Source organism: Motacilla alba, chromosome 3, assembly GCF_015832195.1.
Source record: "Motacilla alba alba isolate MOTALB_02 chromosome 3, Motacilla_alba_V1.0_pri, whole genome shotgun sequence".
Classification (NCBI taxonomy): Eukaryota; Metazoa; Chordata; class Aves; order Passeriformes; family Motacillidae; genus Motacilla; species Motacilla alba.
In genome coordinates, this window is record NC_052018.1 from 71,997,092 (window position 1) to 72,020,677 (window position 23,586).

Genomic DNA, 23,586 nt, shown 5'->3' on the forward strand with positions numbered 1-23,586 from the left:
AATTTCTTCACGTGGAAAACCCAAGATGCTATGAAGAAACACCCTGAGCAAATCAGACATGGCAGCCCAACAGAGCCTGGCCAGAGGTCAGGGTTGAGCCACACTCACACACCTGGAATGCTGGGCAGCCTAATCCCAGTGGAGCCTTTGCAGCCATGGGGAAATGAGGGACACAGCCCAAGGCATGGGGGACATCTTTATTGTGGCTGTTGGCAAAGACTGACAGTAACCCCACTGGTGTGTTCTCCTGCAAGGCTTCCGCTATCTTGTTGGAATAAGGTTTAAACCAGGTCCTAGCAACTTGCTGACTTGGAGCTGTGAAACAGCAGCCATCTGCAGATCACACGTGTCTGGTTTTGCCTGCAAATGCCACTCACTTGGCGTGCAGGTCATGGATTTGGTGGGTACCACTGGTGGGACAGACAATGCTCACCAGAAGAGCCAGAGCAGCAAAGACGAGGGGCTGGTTCTTTTCAGCATAGATATTCGAGAGCTGGGACAGCTCTCCCTGTCCTTGTGTCCACCCTGCTCTGCCCTGAGGTGGCTGGGAAGCAGTGCTTGTCAGGGTCAGAATGGCATGGCAGGGGGAGACAGTGGTCCCCTTTCCTATGTCTGTGTGCTAACTACACTGAAAGGCTTTTTCAAGTCCATTTTTTCTAAAGAAAATGCCTTTGTCCCTAGTGGCTGGACAGAGATGGTAGGTTTATGATTCTGATGGTCTTAGAGTGTGAACCTGTAACTTATCTCATAGTATATTCTCTACATCTTTTCACTTAGGCACCCAGAGCATGACCAAACATCTTCCCCACATAGTTCGGAAAAGAACAAGACAGGAAAAGCAACGGGTAATATATCTGACTGTATTTCAAAGTTGTTGATTGTAGACAAACTTTGTTGAAGAAATAAAATCACATGACAAGATATCAGAGTGATACTATAAATCAATTTTGTTATTGTTGCCACACTTCACATTTTTGGAACTCTGAATTCAGCTTATGGTGTACAAAATTTGTAAAAATTTATTGCAAGCGTGCCTTTGTGTAGAACAAAACTGGTGTCACAAAAGTAGTTCCCTGTCCCATGCAGAAACACAGCTGTGTGTCTCTTACTGTGAAGAGGTCACACACCTGCATTTCCTGAAAGACTTGGCTGTTACAAAATTGGTCTGAGAAGATTTTTAAAAAGAAAGAAAGAAAAAAAAGTAATTTGCAGTGTATACTTCTGTAATTTATGCCTTCAACAGAAATCTTTAGAATTATAAAGAATATGGAACTTTGCAACAGAACTGCAGTTGCTGATGGTGTGAGCACAGCCCAGTGGTCTTGAAAACACTCAGCCAACTAAGGCCTATCTTTGCAATTGGAACTGTCACTGCATTTGATGGAATGTAAGTTGCACACATTGAAAAATAAATGAAAACAAAATGTCAATGGGGAGACTCCTTCTCCAGAATCCCCATTGTTCCTGTTTCTACTGTGGTGCTTCCACAGTCTGTAGCTTCCATGCTGTGCTGACATGCAGCAGCGCTGTGACTCCAAGGCTGATGACTACTGAACACGTATAGCCTAAGGAAAGGCATGGAGTGAGGCCAGGAATGTAGCTAAAGCAGGGTTTGTGTTACTCAATCAGCTGTGCAGACTGGTTATGTTAAACATCAGCCTTTTCCTTTAATTCAAAGGCAGCAGGGGGGGGGGGTTTATACATGCTGGAATTATGAGAGTTAGAAGGGATCACCTGGCTCCTCTCCCTCCACATGCCATGCTTTGAACTTGCCTTCTCAAACCCACTGTTGCCCTTTAACTCCTCCTTGTGTCTGTGTCTACATCCCTCCATGCTGATTAGCCACACCTTCACAGGACCAGATTAATCGCTGGCATAAACCTGAGTTTTGTTATCTCTGATAACACCCCCAGACCATGGGATCAAGCTTTTTTTTTTTTTTTTTTTATTTCAGTACTGAAATGCCAGGCAAATATTTGGTTTATATCTAGAAGAAAAATCCAGGTTGCAAAATAAGTCGAAGAGACCTGCAAACTGTTTTCCATCAAATGAGCAACTATGTTTCACAGAGACATGCAAATTGTTCAGCAGTCAGGTTTTGCAAATGCCTTGACACAGATTATTTGAGTACAAGACCACAATGTTACTTTGACACAAGTGGGTTGGGGTTCTGGAGGGCTGAACCTAGTGCGCTCAGCTTTGCTTTTAAATTTCTAGGCTTTTTGAGGGGAACGAGTGGAAACAGATCAAAATGCTCTGAAGGCCAGAGCACACTGTAAATACTTGAAGTGTGAAAGCATTTGCCAGAGTGTTTATTTTAGAAACAGAGTTGCAAGGGCTGGGAGCAAACTGCATAGGCCTGGAATTTTCCCTTTCCTAGAAAAACTTCTGAGACTAGCTTGACTATGAAGTCTGCTCATCCAAGGAGCTTGGATTGCAAATTGTGACCTTGTGTATCCCCAGCTTTTTTCCCTAGTCAGGTCCTGCACATCATGGTTCTACAGCACAGCACGACAGTCCTCTCCTGTGGGGTTCCTCACCCAGGGCCCCCAGGCATCCAAGGTTGTTCAGGTACAGCAAATGATGCTTTCCTGGCTCAGGTTTTCACACCAGAAGTCATGTGGACCACCCTGACATCCAATACAAGCAATTATTACTTCAAAAGAGTGATACAAAAGGGATTTACCACTTAAGGCCTTTTAGTGATACCTAACAGTTGTTCACCAAACCCATCAGAGTGAAAGGGCTTCAAAAACAAAGCAAAACAAAAAGAAAATCCCCAGGCCCTGTCAAAGGTCCATGCTGTCTAGGACAGCAGTGCAGAGCTGAGGAATATTACAGCCATGCTAGCTGGAGCGGTGGGTGTGGTGCTGCTGAAACCTCTTTGGGGTCCATCCAGACCTGCTGGGACAGCACTAATGGGGCAAAGCAGACAACACCTTCACAGTGATTGCAATCAGAACAGCCTGCGGAAACAATACCCTGTTTCATCTGAGACCTGCAAAATAGCAGAAAGGACCAGCAGAGCAACGCTACATAAGTAAACTGAAGGACCAACTCTGTGTCGTCGACCCTTCCAGACTGACCAACAACCTGCAGGATGCTTTGGATGTGTTCTAAATGCAAGGAATGAGGGAAGCAAAGGAAAGTGTGGGGCAGGAAGCTTCTCCAGGGCTAGATTTCCAGACAGGCAAAGCTGTCACTCAGAAGAAGAGGAAGAAATCCTTTTTACAAAGCACAGCTGTTCTCAACTGTTTCCCAACAGTGAGGTGATGATACGAAGATGCTTCCAGTTCACGATGCTTCTGGAAACAAAGGTAAGTTTATAAAGAATTGCGACAAGAATGTATATCAAGTGGCACTGCTGACAGGCTTGCTTTTGAGTAGATGATGTGATGTGTTGGTGCAAGTATCCTAGTTAACAGCAGGCCAAATATATACCTGTTTTGAGTTTAGAGTTCCTTGCCCTTGTGAAACTGTGAAGAGGTCTTCGACACTTCAGTGTTTTTCTCAGCCAGACTGAGATGAGCTCGTTTAACAAACAGCCAATGTTACATCAATCCGAGCACGAAGGAAGTGCCATGGCAAACTCCATAACAGAGGCGGATGGAAGACTTCATATTCCAGCTAAGCCTCAGTGACTTTTCCTAACTCAGTAATTATTTGTCTGAGTTTCACACTGTTTACTGGACTATTGCAGAGCTTCAGATTTTCCATATATCTTTTCTAAGTTCCTCTAGGCTTGTTGGGCTCCTATGTTTTATCAAATTTTCTCTTACCTTTAGTGCAATTTGGTTTTAACTCGTGCCAGCCTGTATGAAGTAGCCTGTGCTAAGTCCCACAGCCCTTACTTAGGGGGAAATTATATTTGGCATACTTTCATTTCTAGTTAGGAAAAGGGCTTTTGAACCAGAACCAAGTCACTGAAAACATAGAACATGGCCTTAATCAGCAGGAATGCAAACTCCACTTACAGTTTCATCACCCCCCTTATCTGTGCTGTGCCTTGGCGTCTGGTAGGAAAGGAAAAGCTTTGATAAGCTAATGATGTCTCACGAGTGCTGAGGTTGTTACAGCACTTTGCAATCCTTGCTTGGAAAGTACCAGAGATGCACAGAATTATCAGAGCAGCATAATCCCCCAATCCCCTCCTTGTCAGTGGAATCAGCTCTACCACAGGGGGACTAAGGCATGGAAGAAGGAGATACTGGAGGCTTCTTACACTACTCACTATCTCAAGACAGACTTCTAAGTAACTGTTAGAAAGAAAGTAACATCTTTGGGGGGAAAAAAAAGGCCACAGAAATATATCTGGAGGTAAAGAACAGGAATGCTGTTTTTGAGTTGCTAAATTCAATTTTCTTTAGAAATTACCTGAAGAAAACAAAGTTGTACTTCTATAAATTATGATTCCTAGACTACTTGTATATAGAAGGGTTGGGGATAGAGAATAGAAAATGGAGATGAGATTTCTTTAAATTGTGCCCTATTGTCAAGTGTACAGATGGACTGAAGTAAAAAGTGGCAGAATTCCTGCAAGCCCTTGAAGCATTTTTCCATGGAGACAACAGTGGAAACCACTTCCCAGTGGCTTCTAAGCTCTGGCAAGTGTGGTATTACACACTGGGATAAGAAATGTTTTCCAAGAATGGATCGTGGCACAACAGACATTTCCTGAAAGTACTGTGCATAGAAGGTGGTCAGTATGTCTTACTGATGGTCTCAGTTCTTTGAAATAAAGTTTGCATACCATGAACAAGTAATTATCAGTTTTTAGAAGTTCGTGTCAGTGAAAATTCAATTCATCAGGACAGAAAGGAGCTGTGCTGTGCTCCCTTCACTACTTCAGTGTCAAAGTACTTTTTTTTTTTTGAAAAAGTTTTTCTTTTTTTTTCTTGAAAAAGTTTAGACATTTCTCTGCGACTTGGTTGGCATTTTGACTGCATTTTACCTACTGCTAAGTTCTCAGATCTCTTACCCAGATTGTCTTAAGGCTACAAACAACCCAAACTATAATTTCACAAGCTATTGCACAATTAGACACACACGCACTATAACGAGCATCCTTGCACTACTTTGAGACTTATTTCCCCCCTTTAATTAGGGAGAAGCTTTAATGTTACAAGCAGGTGGGGAACCAAATCTGAGAAAGCCAGTTTGCAGTGAAGGAAATAATCCTGCACAGGCTGAGCTGCAGTTGACAAACTTCAGCCTTTTAAAAATTATCCTGTATCTTCCGTAATTACTTTGCCTTGGTTGCAGTAACAGAAAAAGTGCAAGATGCTTTTTCAACAAGGAGAAATGTTAACTTTCCCCAACCCTATCCACTTCCAGTCAATAAAAGGAAAAGATGAGGAGGAAGAGTCATCTGTAGATATAGACTACACTTTGGTGGCTTTTGCTTGTTGGCTTCAAGAGCCAAAATTCAGGCATTCTGTACATACAAATATATATAAATATTTTTGCTTACTTATGGAATGTTTGTGCATGATAAGAACAACAGTTCCAAATGATGAGGGATGTTTAAGGCTAAGAAAATGAAATTCATTGCAAAGCTATACTTTTGTTTTCATTTTTCTCCTTTACAAAGGAGACTAAAGCATCTTCCCTGTAATAGTCAGCCACTGTGTAATCCCCCGTCAACACCAATTCTAGGGAAAACTACTCAGGACCCAGTCCCTGAGGCAAAAAGCTAAGATCTCATGATTTGAGCTCAAGTAATCTGCATAATTACCTGCATACATTGGTGAAAAATTAAATATTTCAAGGCCTCAGGTCTACAGCCATCCAAAAAAAGAAAAGTCATTTTCTGTATGGGATTGCCTAGATCCAGGCCTTTAAGCATACATAGTTATGGAACAATTGGCCAAGGGCTCCAGATTTATCCCAGGGGCTTACAGTGTAGCTGGAGAGTGGTCTGCCTACTCCTCAGAAATACCAAGTTCCTCCAAGGTGGTCTTGGAAACCATCCATGTCTGCAGGGGGCATGGGTATCCTGCACATAGGCCAGCATGGCATGGGAGTGTAAGGAAGCTGAACTTTTCATTTAAGCCAGCCCATCTGTAAAGTTCCAGCCAAACTTTTCCTTACTGCCCCAGTTTCAACTACCATATAAATTTATGGGATATAATGAGCTAGCAGCTACACTTCCTGATCCAATATAGGCTGGCATTGTCTGAAGAAGGTAGCAATAAGAACACTGTGAAATTTCCTGAAAAAAAAGAAAAATATAGGTTTATATTGCTGAACGTTTATTTTTCATGCTTCAGGCTAGCTGCTGTCTCCCTTGGAATACTTACAAGACTGACAAGAACCAACTATCAAACACACTCAGTCGGAAGAGGGGTGGTCTCAGCTCTCTGCAGGGTCAAGAATTTTGAACTCATCCTTGGGTTCCTGTGCAGCTTGGCATCGTCAAGGGCTAGAGTGGTACAAACCCACCCCCTTCTTTTGTGGTTAGGAGGCCTCAGAGCACAAAGTTTTGTCCTTTCTCCCATGTTTCCTGGGTGGAGACCTTGTGGACTGAGAAGTGAAAAGGATGCTTAGGAATCCCGCTGCTGTTCATTGTGCAACTGGCAGGCAGAGCAGGATGTGCAGGACAGGCTCCAGGCTGCAGCACAAGCAGAACCACCATGGAGTCAGCCATGGCCATCCTCTTCTCTCCTTGCAACAAGGTGAGATCTGCCTCTAGGTCTATGCCAAACAGTAAGACTTTGGTGGAAACAGAAAGGTGTTAGTGCAAGGATACTCCATGGGCTAGTCATTAATTTACGAACCTCTGATGGATTTTTCCTCTGTTATTATTTACATGCTATGCATTTGCATGTCACAGAATGAAGAAATCTGAGGAGTTTCCAAATTGATGTTGGTTACACTCTATTGCCTCTTGTCAGATAGACGCATGTAACCTGGTAAGATTTACACTGATAAATCATTCACTCCATTCCTCTTGAATCAACTGGAGTCATTCTTTGGGAGTAAAACTTTTCAGGCTTGGGGTCCTCTAATCAACATGGTTTTCTGCCCTGTAAGTTCATGCAATTCTGTTTGTGCCCATCACTGCTAACCTTCAGAATACAGAGTTTTTTGATGATTGAGTTGTGGACTGAAATCAATGAAGTGTAGAGGGCAGGGTAGTAGTTCCCCTCAGTATTGATTCCCTCGTTTCAATCATACCTCTCTCTCAGCATTGTTTTCTGAAACTCCAGTGGCTTTCAGATTCCATGAGCACCAAAACACGGCCTTGACCACCAGCTCACGATGATGCTTATCCTCTACAGTGTCACTCAGAACAGAAGAACTCTTTGGGCTTGCTCTGTTTTAGCAAGGTTTAAGGTTGGTTGCAACTGGACTTCTTTCCTTTTCTAAGACACAATGCTACGTTATTTTGCTAAATATGTAATCTGCTTAATTACAACTACTGTGACAAGCCCTGAACTCTACCAAAAAGAATTCCTACAGAACACCCCACAGTGATAATGGGAAACACTTGGCTATTAGTGACTTTTTTCCTGCCCACTGTGCGCCAAACAAAATGCTAAAGTGGACCAAAAAGGTCTTGACAGGTACCAAAGAAAAAGCAAGAAATTATTGTTCTTAAAACTTTAACAGTCCATTACATTAGCTTTTTAAGCAACATTTAAGATACAGTTGAAATAAAGAAAAAATATAGTTGGTATATTTTGATTTCTCACCTGTACACTGACCGTGGCAGTTAAGATGTGAGGCAGTATTACTTACTGGTTTACTCACTGTTAATTACAGTAATTAACAGTAATTAATACTTACAGTATTAATCACTGTTTGTGTAAAAAAATGTTTCATTGTGGTTAAAAACGAAAACCAGTGTAATGTATCTGTCATTTTAAATTCACTCATGTACTTGGTTTCTCCTAATTTTGCTGCGTTCTAACTGGGATCAAATTGTCTTATGTTACATTAATAAAAATCAAAGGGGGAAAAAAAAACCACAGGAAGAAGAAATCATGACTAGTTCTCAGTTCCTGGCTGCCTGCCTGTGAAGGTGGTGTTTGTCAAGATGCCTGCTGCAGTGTCCCTGCGCTGGGCTGCTCTGCCTGTCCCAGCGGAGGACAGCAGCGACGCCTCGCGGGACGCAGCCGCGCTCAGCCACAGCCCACGGTGCAGCCTCACGGGGCTTGTCCCGAATTTAGCAATTCCAAGGAAGGTGCAGAGTGTCCTGTAATGCCCATCTGGGACTGCTGAGCTGTGCCAGCTACTGACAAGCTCTTGGCCCAAGAGGAACTTTACAAGATGACCCTGTTCAACAAATAGCACTGAGATGATGGCTAATTTAAGTCTGTTTTCAGTGTACAGATTCCCACAGGGCATTCACATACACAATTTTGTGTCAGCTTTTCCAGTGGCACTTTCTGCATGAGATGTTTACATCCAGCTGATACTAGGAACAAAGTTTGCACCTCTCTAGTGGCATCACTTGGCATTTTTGGATGACAGCACTGGTGGTGTCACAAGTTCCTTGCTTTGCTGCTCCAGGTGTGGTATCTTCTGCTTTCCCTCCAGCCCCTGCCTATGCCACCAAGAGCAAATCATCAATGGGTGGGTGAGGTGTCCTCCAAGCCCAGAAGCTCCTTTACAAGTCTTTCACCAAACTGTGCACGGCTGTACCTTGTCACATGGTAGGCCTCTGACATTTTGTAGAGGATGTAGGCATTATTTATAGCGATGCTGATGGCAAACCAGAACACTTGTTGCCAGGTCTTGTTTGGTTTGTGAGAAATGAAATACCTAAAAGCCAAGAAAGGAGGGAAAAACACTGTTCAGCCGAACAATTGCAGCTGGGATGCAAGAAATCACCCCAGACAAAGATCCTGCAGTCCCAAAGGAGAAGCAGACATAGGACTTAATGCCTGGTTCAAGTATTATTTAAAGAAATTTTGTACAATGTATTTGACAGACAGTAACAGCAAATTTGCACTATTTTGGACATTTCTGGTAGTATGTAAAAGAGCAGACCTCCTTGCTCTCAGAAGAAAACTTCAGCAATAATCTCACATCTGTATCACTCCATGTAAATAAGAGTACTGATAAACATTCTTTGAGCTTACCCATGACAAATATCCTTGTGATAGGAGAGGTAGGTCTGAATCCCTTCAATTTGTAACAAAAAAAAAAAGCCTCAGTCACATTACATTGCAGTTTTGGGAAGCTTGCTGATGCTTCTCCTCAGGATTATTGTGAGCAAAGGATGATTGCTGCTGCTGTCAACAGTAGGTGGGAGGATGTGGGGGTAGAGCGAGAGCGTACACTGCTGGTAGGTGGACCACAAAGCATAACTAGAAAGGACTGACATCTTTATATTTAGGCTCTGACTAATTCTAGGACTGCCAGAATATTCTTTCTTCAGTCATAAGATTTCCCATTCTCCCATTTTCCTACTTTCATTTTTTTAGCAACCATCTAAATCTACGACCCCAGCTTTTTTCCGCATTGATTTCCTCAGACCAGATCCCAACATCGTTTTCCAGCGACCACCTCCTCCTGTTTCATATATTCTACTGAATTCTTGCTGCCTTGCCCAGAGCTGGCTTGAAAAATCTGTGCTTTTTCTCTCCTCTCAATTTCTAGTTCTTGAAATCTTCTGTACCTCATTGCTATTCCCACAGCCAAGCTTCACTACTGCTATTCTTACTCCCTGCTGTTCCTCCCTGCTACATTAAGAGCTAACACTGAGGACACCAACTGGAATTCAGGAGCAAAAAGTTCTACATTCTGCTCTCTCATTGTGTAGATCAGATTTACATGCAGAACTGAATGTCTTTTTTCTTCTGGCTCCAGGTGATGCAAATATCACCAGGACAGATGATCAACTAAACACCATCTACTGCTAGAGGTGGAGAGCTGAGCAAGCCTGAGAGACCTGTGGGCATGGCAGAGAATTCAACAAGGGTCTATCAGTCTGCTGGCTTATCCTCCTATCACTTCTTAAAAGTAATTTATAAGATGCAAAGGACCTGTGCCTCAAAATTTCTTTTTTTTTTTGTCTGATGGATGGGTAGACAGAGCCCAACCAATACCAGCAATGCAGTCTCCGAGTCCCTGCTTTGTGCAGAGCCAGTAGCTGATCTTTGATTTAAACAGAAGTTCTGTCAGAGACTCAGTGAAAGCAGCATTGGGCCCTCAGATGCAGCTCGACATGAACAACTCAAACCTTGCAGCAACAGAGAAGGTGTGAAAGAAGTACACAAAAAACATGCACATCTTCTTACTTACTTGCTGTATTTATCATCATATTTGCAGATATAGCTGAGGTGAGCAGCAAAGGCTTCAACTGCCAGTGGGCATGGAATTTCTCCGCTTTTTCTCTTAATTATAACTCCTGCATCAATTAGAAACATAACAGTTTTAAATTGACATCACAATTCTAGCTACTGAAAAATATGTTTCCTATATATGGCTTATAAAATAAACAACATTGACAGTTTTCCCCCTAAAGCTGGACAATTATCTGTAATAGAGATGCTAATTTGATTTCTTTTCTCACAGGTAGTAGTACATTGAACAAGTGGAAAGGGAAGAAGAGGCATCATTTTTCAGTTCGAAATGAAAAGGTGTTAGACACAAACATCTTCACCATATATTCAAAGGAACCCACACATTCCTGTAGTCCCACAGTAGCTCCCTATAGACAGTACTAGTCCCTCTTTTTTTGGGCGACAAGAAGTTGTGGTCACCTCTAGAGCAGTGACTTGCTGTTACATGCTTTGAATTCTGGAGGTGCCAAATTAGTCCCTTGAAATGAAATCCTTTGCTTATCTCTACCCATGGGGGCCAAGAGCAACATCACCTTCTCTTCACTGGGTGCCAATTGAGACAGAGAAGAAAATACAGTAAGAAGGAGCCAGCTGGCTGAACTCAGTGAAGAGAGAGTGAAGCTGGCGGGTGACTGCTGTCTCAGAAATGAAAAGCAGCCTGGTTCCAGCTGTGGAGCCAGAGCTGAAAAGTATCCGAAGGTTGCTCACTGGAGCTGAGCACACATTTCTCTGCCTGCAAGTGCTGCTTCCTGTCCTGCCTGGACAGCTGGCTTGGTAATTCAGCTCATCATAGGGGATGGCCATCCTGTCTACTCCAGAAATCTGTGGAAAGTCAACAGACATCACCCTGCAGCCTTCTACCAACCACAGACAGGTGCTAGAGCAGGTTACTCCAGAAACGGGCCCCATTCCTTCATGTGATCTATCTTTGACCTGGCCTTATCCAACACTACTGCAGTATTTGTAACTCCAATGTCCTCCTGAGAAACACTCCTAGCACTTTTCTGATGTATTGCTCCTGGAGAAAGCTCCCTGTAGGAAGGAAGGGTGGGTAAAACAAACTTAGAGCAGAGGAGTCTGTTCCCTAACTTTTGACCTTATGCCCCCACAGGTTTCAACAGCGGGCTCTCCAGGGTATGGAGCAGCACTTACTCCATGGCTACGGCACACTGCCCAGTGAGGCTCCCTTCTCTCAGGTACAACACTATTTTCTCCAGGTTTAAAGAAGCACAGGCTTGGTTGCATCTTTTCTCAGCATCGTTTCAGTACGGGTACAATCCTCGGCTTTCTCATTTCTCAAGCTTTCAAGAAAATTTCTTCACCTTCCTTCTGCCAACTCTTTTACAATCAGCCCTTAAATGCTACTCACGTTTTGATTACAGACTTCACCATTTCATTCCTCCATCTGGAAGTCTCATTCCATCCATTATCTCTGTCAAGCCCCCTGTGCTGTCCTGGCTGGCAGGTTCTATTTTGAAGCTAGTATGCGACATACTAAATGTCATGTTTAGAGCTGAGCAATGCAGAAATTTATTTGGAGTGTTTAAAGTCTGCTTTTTCAAGAGTCCAAAATTATATTACCTCTGAATTGCTCAATACACTCTCCTTTCACCTCTGCCTCCTCAAGCTGGGTGTAAATGTAGCCCAAGGAATGGGGTTGGAAAACCAATCAAACAAAAAAAATTCTTCATTACATTCATGTAATTACTATAGTGTGGTTTTGATCCTTTTAATGAGTCCTACACATATCTGGCCAGCATGAGGTAAAAAGAACTGATATACCACCAGCCTGCTGCATTAGTGCTGCAAAATCACTTGCCATCTCATCAGGGTAAGTCAGGGAAGGGTAAGTACGTTCCTGGTAAAAGTGTTAAAAAAAACCAAATCACCTTCTTTCTCTTCTTGCTCTCTTCTCTTTCTTCCCCTTCTCTTCCTTTTTTATTTTTATTTCCTTTGCAATTTGCTTTGTATTCATAATCTTTAAAGGAATGCATTGCAGTGGCAGAACCATATACTCCCTATCACATTCTATTATATTCCCCATAACATTCCCCTGTTTTGAGAATATAAATAGCTTCATAGGCATACTATTTTTAGCCTTTCCTAGGCTTGTTTCGTAGCTATAGCCCACCTTTCCAGGGAAGACAACTGCCAGAGCTGGGTCATTCCTAGCTGCAGGTCTCTGTGGCACATGGTCCTGAGCCAGCTGACTCATTGGCTCATCGGATGAGCCATTTCCCCTCCTGGTTCTCCCCCAGCACTGCTGTGTCATTCCTGTGTTCCCATCCCTGGCAGCACTCCAGGGAACACACCACCTGCACTGCAGCCACAGCCTGCCTTTGCTTCCATGCTGGAAAGGGTGTCGACTGCCAGCCTCCATCCTGTCACCATAGAAAGGCATCCTCTTTTGGGTTTGGAGTTCTTTTAACCCTTTTTTCTTTTTAATTTAAATTGTTAAGCTGTATGCTTGTGAAGCAAAGCTTGAGAAATGCTACCTCAAATGAAACAAGCCAAAAACCAAAGGTTTATATATGTTTGTTTCCTGAAAGCACTTATCCTAAGCCTATCTAGAATCATGCTTTTTTGAAAATGGGAGTCCCACTAATACCAGCACTTGCATCCATCTTGTCAAACCCTTAGATTTCATACCAGTGTAGAAGAAGGGGCATTGCATGATCCAAGTGCTATCTGGCTTTTTATCAGGACTTTGATTTCTTACTGTTCTGCATTGGAATTGCCGACATTCAGCATTGTACAAGGTCTGATGATCGAGGTCTTCCCATTGGGGTCCTCCAGCCCCATCCCTAATCTCACCATACTTGGACACAACCTCCTGACTGTAGTCTCACAAAGGACACATGAAAAATGTAAGTTGAAACTCTAAGCTTATCCATTCTGAAACATGCTTTTTAACATCATGCCTCTTTCCCCAGATTTTCCAATTCTGGGCCAAAATCAGGAGCTGATTTTTTCAGGAAACTAGAGCGTCACCAGTCACCTTCACTCCAGCTTCTCCTGGAGTAAGAACCACACAAAGACTCAAACATCTGCTTCATACAATTGTGATGGCTCCACAACATCTCTCATCTTCTCACAAGTCACTTTTGAGATGCTAACATGCCATCTGCAGCTCTTTATTCCTTGCATATGTGGCCTATGCTCTGTTTTCTATGCTTAGTTATTGACTGCTTAGCTTTTAAGTAGAGCTAGATGGTGAAGAGCAGCTGTGAAAGTTCTCAAAAAGAAGCTACTTAAAAAGATATTGGCTTCAACAGTTTTTTGCTGAAGATGTTATTTTGGGCATCCTACTGGGCAGCAAGTGAGGTTGCTGCCTGCTCTATCCTGCTACATATGCAAGGTAGAAAAGATTGCAATTATTTCTAGAACACAATAATGGAGATGCTGAGGAAGTGGGATCAGATCTAGAGTGAAAAACCAAAATGCAGCCTTGTCCCACAGATGGGGAGACTTGGACCAGCACACAGATTACCTGCTTTAGATTAAGTTAACGTTTTAATCTCTGGAGGACCCTATCTCTTTTGAATTCTCACTTCTTCTGTAATACAAGCACAAGGAAAAATTAAAGCTTAAGAGCAATTAAAAAACTGACCGGATTTTGTTCTAGGCAGAAACTACACACTTCATAGCAGAGTAAGCAGGATGTGTTTGCAAGACCAAAGGAATTAGATCCATCCTTGAGTATCTGAGATGATGTATTATGACATGCTGGTTTAAAACATCCATCATAAATAACCTGCTGCATCTAAGAATAGTATTCATAGATCTGCTCTGACAAGTGTACTGCCCTCCTGGTGCCTCTGGCTTGGGTGGGATTTGCACTCCAAGTACAGGCACGATTTACCTTCTTGACTTTTTAAAAGTTGAAATAAATAATTCATTATTAGCTATGTCCACCTTTTTTCTCATCCTAAGTGTTCTGTTGACCATCTCTTGCCTACTGTTTTTAAGGTTTTCTCTTCATGGCCTCCCCCAGCCCACGCACATTTACACTCAGCCAAGTGCAAAGGCACTGTGCATCACCAGACAATCCCACTGGCACCGGTTTCTGTTCAACTACCCCGTGTGGCTTTTAACCCTGTTTAACTGCCTCCTCTCCCATGTAACATGGGCTGAGCATGTCTGTGCTACAGGCCTGCCTCAAGCAGCACAGATTTCTCCTCTTCCTCCTCTATGTATACATACCTTGGAGGAGAACTGGTGGTCCAGCTTCTCTTGAGTTGGTTTAAACTATCTTTGCTGCACTGACTTTAGCGATGCCAAATCAGAGGCAAGCAATCTGGTCTCTTGCCTTCCCACTGAGCCTCCATCTGTTCCCATGTCCCTGCTAGAGACTCTTTGCCCAGCATCACACTTTAAAAAGCCAGTCTCTGTTTTCTGCTCTGATTCACAGTGAACTATGTCAACTGTCCCAGCCAGCATTTGGTAAGCAATGAGTTGGGAAAGCCTTGTCCATCACACACAAAGGTCGTAATCATAAATACCTCACATACCACCTACAATTCCATCTATGCCAAAACAGAGCCAAGGTCAATCACAAGCACAACAGCTCACACCTCCATGTCCTGCTTTTAAACGATGCTGCCAGTACAGTCTGCTTTTGCTTCTCTTTTTAACAGGGCAATTAACACTGATGTTTACAAACAGAGTATTTTCCTAATATTTATGAATTATAATCAAATGCTCCATGCTAGTCTATAAGAAACAAGTAGTAGTTTGTAGTGATAAGTCTTGTCCAGTTAATGCTGCTGAATGATCTAAATCCAGCAAAAAACACAAGGAAAACAGCAGAAATCCTGATGGTGAAAGCCCTCATGGGGAGCTACATTACTTCAAAGACTGGCTTCAGCAGGGTGTCCAAGTATCATACTTCCTTCTCATACATATTTTCAGCATTTGTGCTCAGACGTCAGTCCATCTGAATCACCAAGTCCTCACTTTGCTGGGATGCCCAGCACAATTCCTCAGGATCAGCCATGCTTTGCTTAGGCAATGAGCCTTCTGGAAAGGCACTGAACAACACACTACGTCAGCTTTCTCAGCTTACCATACTGTAATTCCAGGCCTTAGCTTTGATTCTGTCATCTGTAAACACATGTGAGAATTGCTTGGTATTCAAAAAAGTAGTGTAGAAGATGCCTTTGAATTGGTGGCTTTTTATTTAAATGTTTGTGTTATACTCCTTTGTCTCTGGCAGTTAAACATAAATCTGAATTATAAAAATTCTAAGAAACTGAAGCAACATGCTCATTGAAAAACTCATTTCAAGAAGTTTCAGTCCTTGCAATTTACAGAAGTTTCCAAATGTTCTTAAAACCATCTTATACTTTCAAAAAGGAAAATATTTCAGTAGCAAGAGGCTCTCTTTAATTATTTGAACTATCCAAATTATCTGTTTTGGTTTCTTTTCATCAACTGCCAAAATCAGTTTAACATACAGCAGGAAACCTTAATCATATCTACCTCTGGCAAAAAATATACTTGTTTGTGACTAGGTTTTTCCTAGATAAGAAAAATTAATTGTAGGATCTGCTTGGAGTTCAAAGTACATCAGAACGTTTATTAATTTTTCTGTTGCAGCAATCCTGCAAGATGCTTTGCAAATGGAGCTAATATTGTCTTATGCAGTAATCATCTTCCTTTCTCTGACCCTCAGCAAAGATATAATCTTTAAACCTGAAAGGACAGTGCCTCTACCAATGATGCTGCATTAGCAGCAGGCTTTTTAACCTTTGTATGGGAAAGAAAGAATAGCTGTATGAAGATACAAAAGGGAAGTAATCACTACAGCTACTGTTTATCTAGGATGTATGATCAGTTACAATCAAGCTCTTTGTTCAGGCTTATTATCAATCTCAGTGGCTCACTTTGGCTTGTGACATAAAGCATACGCACTTTTGAGATGAGAAGTAGGAATATTGCTTACCTTGTTGAACTGGAGAATAGGCGTTGGTCAGAAAACGAAAGTGCCCTTTATTGTACCAGCAAATCAATGACATGTTTCCCTTCATTCTTATTCTGTACTGTCCTCTGGACTGCGGAGTTGCAGAATTGTTCAGCATGGATGGAGGTAGACCTGTGCAGTCACTCTTCCTGGTGCTCAGCAACCCACAGCAGTAAATCTCTGCATGTGAACAAACACATTCCCTATTAGCAAGCAATTGCATGGATCTAGAGAGCAAAACCAGCAGAGCAAGCCTGAAAGACTTCTGAAAGAACTTCCCCTACAATGTTCTAGTCCAACAGATATGTCAGCCAACTGGTTTTCCTCTGTAATACCAAAGATTTGTGTCCTAAAGACAAGTGCAGAAAGCCTGATCTCTTGTTGAAATATATTGAGGCCTCCTGCACTGTCACAGTGAATCAACAGGAGAAATAATTCAGGGTATTTTCCTAGTGGTAACACCTACAATCTGTGTTTAACATTACAACATTTTTAAAACTGGTCTCAAAAATTCCCCAGTGGTGATATGCATTATGGGACAAATCAGAATTTATGATCCAAGAGAGTCTTGGCTGTTTAACTGAAAGAATAAATTTTGGAGGGAGCAGGGAGGTAGGGAAAGCTATAGCATCTCAGATGTTAACTGAAAGAAATTCTCCTACATGATTCTTATGATGCTTTTAGTCACAATAGTTTAATCTACTGCTTCACTGTGCTGCCACATTCTTGATTTTTAGCTCAATATTCCTCACACCTGCATCATCTGCTTTGCTAAGGAAATCCTGATTAAGCAGCTAAAAACCACTCAAACTACTGGTTGATTTAAAAAAATGCATATGCCAGAAGGATGGAGAAAATGGAAATTTCAGTGAAAACTGATTTTAGGGCATTAAAGCAAGCGCTGATCTTGTCCTGCAAAGACACCAGAGGCTCTTGCAGGAGACACAGTCTGTTGCTCACAGCTTCTTGGCTTTCTCATATGTGAGACGCAATGAATAAAATCTAACACAACAAAATGCATCTTAATACAGCCAGGCGGGCACAAACAAGGTTTGAAAACAACGTTAATAACAATGCTTGAATTTTTCATTAGGCTGTGAAATATTAACAGCCTGTTTCTGTTAGTCCAAGAGAAGCAGATCTTCTTGATCAAATTGTTCCCTGACTCAAAGAAATCTTGGATGGAATTTTCCATGTTCTACATCGGTTTTGTGTTAACCCATTTGAGTAGAAAAAAACAGTGGGCAAGGAAGCAGGTGACATCTGTTCACATCTTGTGGTGGTTTAAAGCTCATCTGTCAGCTAAGTCTGCTGGATCAAATTTTTCATCATGCTGAATTTTGCATTATATCCTTACAGCGAAAATACAAAGTCAGAATGCAGTGTCTGGCTTCCCCTAAACATGCTTGCTACCTCTGTTCTTATATTTCCATAAACATGTTACCTCTGTTCCTCGATTTCCATTTATGTGGCTCTTCTGCCTCTGTCTGTCTAGAATCACCTAAGCTCTTGAGTGCAGGTGCAGCCTTTGTCCTTGCTATAGTGATTGGCACACTGAACATCCCCTCAACAGCTCACAGACACTACAGGAATACTAATAAATTAATTGTATATATTCATGCATTGGCCCAGTTGCTGTGGGCAGATCTACAAAGAGCTACAGCTCCTCCATCAGAAATTTAAGACACTGATGAGAGAAGAAGGTCAACTAACACAGCAATGGGAAAACTTCATTCTCAAGGGAGAAACCTGCACTCCACCGGTTATTTCTAATGAATTAATCTGTGCCTGGAAATCTCTACGTTCCTTCCACAAAAGAAAATGAGAAAAGCCTGCTGACAACAGGCTTACAATCATTATGGAGGGAACTGCACCTCCAGTGGAAAGCTAATTTTTAAATTTTCTTTTTAAAAATTTCTTCTGTTGCTAAGAGGTACCCAAACAGTGTAGGTCACGCATCTGCAAACTATGCCATTAACAAAGCAAACATTTCTAGAACTTTCTTCTAGCCAATATAAAGATCTTCTTGCTTTGATAACAAGCAAACCTGAGAAGAATTTCCTTAGCTGCCCAGAGTTTATTATTCATTGAAATGTGATACTTTTTCCAGGAGGCTGCAATGGAATAAAACCAAGCTAATAACTGCATTATTGTGCTAAAGCTTCAAAACAGCAACAGCCATCTTTGAGATACCGTAATAATTAGTTGTAGCCTTTCCTTTTATTGTAGCAATAAGCCTGCAGAAAACTTCCAGCAGGTGTTCCACTCCTCTTGTAGAATAATGGGAACCATTTTCTCTCCAAGGAACACATTGTGTAGCCTTCCTGCTGTACAGCCTAAAAAAGTGCAGCACTTCTGCAGATTTACTAGCACCTCTCATCATGGATGAGACCCTTAATCTACTGTGGAGGTTTTTAAAACCACCCAGTAACTATAGCAATAGAAGCAATAAAAATTACACCCATCTGGCTCAATGAAGTTTTTGTGTGTAATTAAATCAGAATCACAACAGGTGTTTTCTGCACACACAGGAGTCAGTGGAAACAGTTTGTTCTCTGGTCTTGTTAAACTGTAGGTGCAATATAAATGAATACACCTAAGATAGTTTAGCAAAGAAGAAGAAATGTGGTATAGTCACCCAAAACTAATTCCCTGAGTCTCCAGCCTCCAGAGAGCTTGTGCTGAAGCCTGTTTCACCACATCTTCACTAGTACAGTTCTCAAATGCCATCAGCTCGAGCTAATTCAGGCAAAAATACACATTCTGCCATCATTTATTCTGCATGCAACACTGGGTCAAGTCAGAGCTAGGAAACCAGGGTGGGGCTGCTGTGGGGAGCAGAAGTGAGCTTGCTTTAGTCCATGTGCTGGAGTTGCAGGATCCTGCAAACCTTGTGGGAATGCCATGGTCAACCAGGCTGGCAGTTCTTGCAGCTTTGCCAATACCAGCCCCTCTGCAGAACAGAGACAGCTGCTCCTGCTGGTTCAGAACATGCAGAAGAGACTTTCAGGGATCATATGTTTAAGGGAAGCATGGAACACAAGGCTTTAGGAGGTTTTGTCCTCTATAAAGGACAATACTAATGCTTAGAGAGGGAACAACGGATGTGACTATGAATGAATGTCACAGCAAATAGCAGTGACAGCTGCTCTGTCTGCTCACAGAACAGAGAATCTGGGGCATTTCAGTGCAGGTTTCCAGTTCTATTCAGAGGACAATGAAAGAAATTCTTTGTACGTCCCCTGAAAAAAAAAGGTCTATTCAGGGTTTTGATTTTGAAAAAGATCAAAGTGCTATCTTATTTTCTGAAGTTTTCTCAGTTCTTGGTATCTTCACATAGGTCTTAGAAGTATGTTCACTGACATCCTTTTATATTACAAGGCACACTATTGTCTCCTGTGGTACAGTGAAGGTGCAACACCACAGATTCTCAATAAAGAGAGAGAATTATTGTCTTTAACAATAATACATGTGTGGGCTAGGGTGAGAAAAAGTGAATGATAGTTAAAATTTTACAAAAATTTTTTATAGGATCACAGAGTCCTATAGATTAAAGAATAGTTCAGGCTGAAAAACAACTCAGGAGGTCTCTAGTCCCACCCCCTGACAGAGACAGGTGAGCTCTGAGGCCAGACAGTGCCATTCAGGGCTTTATCTTGTCTGGGCTTGTAAACTTCCAAGGACAGAGACTGCACAACCCGTCTGGGCATCCTGCTTCACTGCCCTCAGGAAAAATCCTGCATCTAGTCTGAACAACTTTTGTTTCAGCCTAAATCTGTTATTTTTTGTCCTTTTACAATGCACCACTGTAAAGAGCCAGCTCCATTCTCACTATAGGGTAGCATAAAGCTGCTGTTTCATCCCTCCATAGCCTCTTCTCAACCTGAACAAGAACAGTTCCCTCCCCACAGCAGAGTGTATTTGTATACAGAGTATTCTTGTACTGGAGGCATGTTGTCTAAAACTGCAGGAGGGAATAATCACCCCCCTTGATCTACAGGCTACACTCCTGTTAACACAGACCGGGACAGTGCGGACCAGCTTGGCTGCCAGGGCATGCTGCTGACTCAGGTTCAGCATGCTGGTTACCAAGACCCCAAGTCCTTTCCATCAAGAATTTTGAAAGGAACTAATAGAATTTTAGTGGGTGACTTTCCAGATTTTCCAGAATTGCCTTTAGCTGCCTTAAAACTTTCATGTTCACAGAAAGTTTTTGGCTTCCAATTGTGAACTTATTTAAATCTTTCCCTATTTCTATGTTGATAGTCATGAAACCCCCAAACAAAACAAAGCAGTTAAAATCAATATCAATTTCTTTTTGGTTTTGGATCTTTCTACCACTGGTCCTGATCTTGCCCAGAAATGGAATCTTCTTGATCAAAAAAATTAAATTTATCAGTTTAAGAATGGGTCTTGAACTGTCATGAGCACCTGAGCATAGATACTTTTCAACAGGCTCTCATGACATTTTCTGGTCATGGTGTTGCTCTGTTCAGGTTTAGCTGAAGTCATACACCAAAAAAGAGTCACACACCCAAAAACTCCAACATTGACTTCATTGCTGAAGGAGACTCTGTGGTAGACCAGGAGAGATCTCTCTGTCCAGTCCAGGCTTCTTTGCTTGCCTCTCCCCAAATGTACTGCTAATGCAGCAGGATCCCAGCAGGTGCTGGCAGTACACAATCTGCTTTGCAGCAGAGTCAATAAACGCTGTCTCCTCCAAGGCTCTTACTGACTTCACCACAGCTTGACATCTCAAGCATCTCACCTCTCCCAACATCTCACGGTGTCTTACAGTCCTTCCAGCTCAACATTCCCTTGCAAAACCTCTTTGCTAGCCCCTAGCAGCTCATGGCAAATGCAGACAATCTCACAGCCTTATTAAAGAGAAACATTTTTCTCCCCATGATCTTCTTTATGTAGGAGTGCCATGCTATATTGCAAAGTCAATAAACCTGCTCTCTTAGAGTCCACCCCCTACCCACCTCATAGCTTCACCCCTAGGAAGGTGATAGTGTGTACCAGATCTGAAATTTAATTTTGGAGGCAGCTGTCAGAGATTATAAAGTCTCATGAAGCTATATAACAAATCATGAACCAAAATGAAATCTCAGTGTTGCATTAGCATATTTGATCAGATAGTAAGTCAAAATTACATGTTTTTAAAAGACATTACTGAATTTGTTACCTGCTAGAAACCATTAACTTGAATGACCTGTGCAGTGTAAAGCCTATGAATAATTAAACTCTGTGAACAATTTGAATTATCTGCAAGTAATAAACATTCAACTGGTTTAGTAGCCATGTATTTTTTTCACCAGGGTTACTGACCAAAGGGATCATGCCAGATCATCTTTATCCTTTTCTAGCTGAGCACAGAGGATGAACTCAGCCAAGCGGTCTCTCTTTACATTTAAACCTTAACATTTTATCTTAGGTACAACAAGTACGTGTGTTACCTTCTGCATTTTTTTAAACTCACATTTTGCATCATTAGTTTGGTAGTCTTAAAAATGTAATGCTTTTAATCAGCTGAGAAAAGCCATCTAACAAAGATAGATCTCTGCTCAGAGGAAAAACTCCAGGGCACTATAAATATGCTCTACTGCTTTCCCATTTGCCTGTTTGCAGCACTTGAGAAACCATGGCTCTTTTATGAGGTATGCAGATATTCCACTGTAGCCAGTGAGCTTCCAGCTTGCCTGAATTAATGTAGGAGCTAAGTTCTGCATGAAGCTCAACAGAGCTTCATGTGCCCTCATGTGCCAGCACAGTCTGTAGTGCTAAACTACAGCACTGGTGCAGCTCACTGATGCTCTCATTTTAAATGAGAATTAACATATTGTCTCAATTCCCAGACTTTCCCCCTGCTTTGGGCCATGTTTCATTAATATAATGGTTTGCGTGGGTTTAATTTTCTGCAATGACAAAAAACCCCCAACTTGGACAGCAGTGGTGTGTCAGCAAACGGCCTCGTAGCTGTGATGCATGATGGCAGCCTCCAGCCTCATTGCTGGGAAGGATTTTTTTCCTTGCACCACATCACTCTGAAGGGCTGTGCTGACTGAAGAATGAGACCAGAGTGATATGAAATGACTTAGAACTGACTGGCAAGAGTGCAGGATCCTGTAATTGAAGGGGAGTCACAAGTCCTCAGCTTTGCTGAAAGCAAAGCAACACGTGGCTTTTCCATGCTCAGAGTGAGGGGGCATTTGCCGGAAAGGATGACCTGGGATTGCTCTTTGCAGTAGCAAGAGGCTTGCTTTGTAGAGCTGTATCAATGGACATTTCACTGATAAGTGTGTTTTTGCTAATGGAGAGTTTTATTATGCTTTCAAAACTAAAATCTGTCCTATCAAGGTATGTTGATAATAGCAAAAATCCCCAAAAACAAAAAAAAAGCAAACTTTTCTAGAGCTTTTGCAAAGGCATAAAATGTCCTCTAGAGAAAACAAATCTTTAACAGATATTAAACCAAAAAAGACTTCTAAGGCACATCTCTAAGGATGCGTCCCATCCTTCATCTTTCACAACAGGAACAGAGAAATCACGGGCAGATAGGAAATTCCTTGAAAAGCCCCTCAGGTCACTTAAGAGATTTAACCTTACATTTCTAAGTCAAAGAACAAAAGCAAGCACTTTAAATAACCTTATTAAAATTGTATTTACATCCTCATTTTGAAGATTTAAAAAGGAAGATTTAAAGAGCAACTTAGGAAGTCTTCTGCATAGTACCTTCTCATGAATGAGAAGCTTTCTTAGACATTAACAACTTATCTATACAAGGAACTGAAATGTCAGTGAAGAGTTTTGGAATTTTTTTTTTTTAAATTCAGCGGCATTAGGCCCCTGGGTCTGTTGCCATTAAAACCCAGTGAGTCACGCAATACACACCTTGCTTCTCAAATTCTTCAAAGAGATTCAGGCTGGTAATGCTTGGGCCTGTGAAGATGATGTAGTTCTTCCCAGAGGCGTTCTGACAAAGGCTTTTGGCCACCATGCTGTGAAGCTGTGGTTTGTTCTTCAAAGCATCCAACCCATCAGCACCACTCCCTTCTTTGAGATGGACATAAATCTTAAATGAGAAATGGTAAGAAAAGTCAGAAGGTTATAAGGAATCTAGAGGGAGCAGATGCAATTCCCAACACACCTGCACAGCTCAACTTGAGACGAGCTGAGAAGGCAGCAGACACTTGTAATAAAGGCTAATTAAAGTCCCTCTCAAGGGTCTGTTGCTTTTAAACCAATTCAGGTTAGCTGGCACAGCTACTGACAAATACGGCATACTTCACCTCACTTCTGAGGCTCCTGTCACTGTTGTGCAGTTTGAAG

General features: G+C 42.0%; 1 protein-coding gene across 2 annotated transcripts in view; it reads right to left on the reverse strand.

Moving 5' to 3' along the window:
* Positions 1-839: 839 nt before the first annotated feature.
* PGBD5 (piggyBac transposable element derived 5) overlaps positions 840-23,586 on the reverse strand; it is a 66,381-nt gene continuing 43,634 nt past the window's right edge. The window contains exons 4-8 of one of the 2 annotated variants that reach the window (XR_005256354.1): positions 23,149-23,329; positions 16,237-16,434; positions 10,252-10,357; positions 6,300-8,766; positions 840-6,211 (exon numbers count right to left, since the gene is read on the reverse strand). Coding sequence is in view for 1 of the 2 variants with exons in the window: in XM_038132232.1 (XP_037988160.1) it covers positions 8,571-8,766; positions 10,252-10,357; positions 16,237-16,434; positions 23,149-23,329 (681 nt within the window). In the remaining variant the exon portion in view is untranslated. Of the gene's footprint in view, positions 8,767-10,251; positions 10,358-16,236; positions 16,435-23,148; positions 23,330-23,586 lie in introns of both variants that reach the window. The other variant, XM_038132232.1, reaches the window with a different exon arrangement.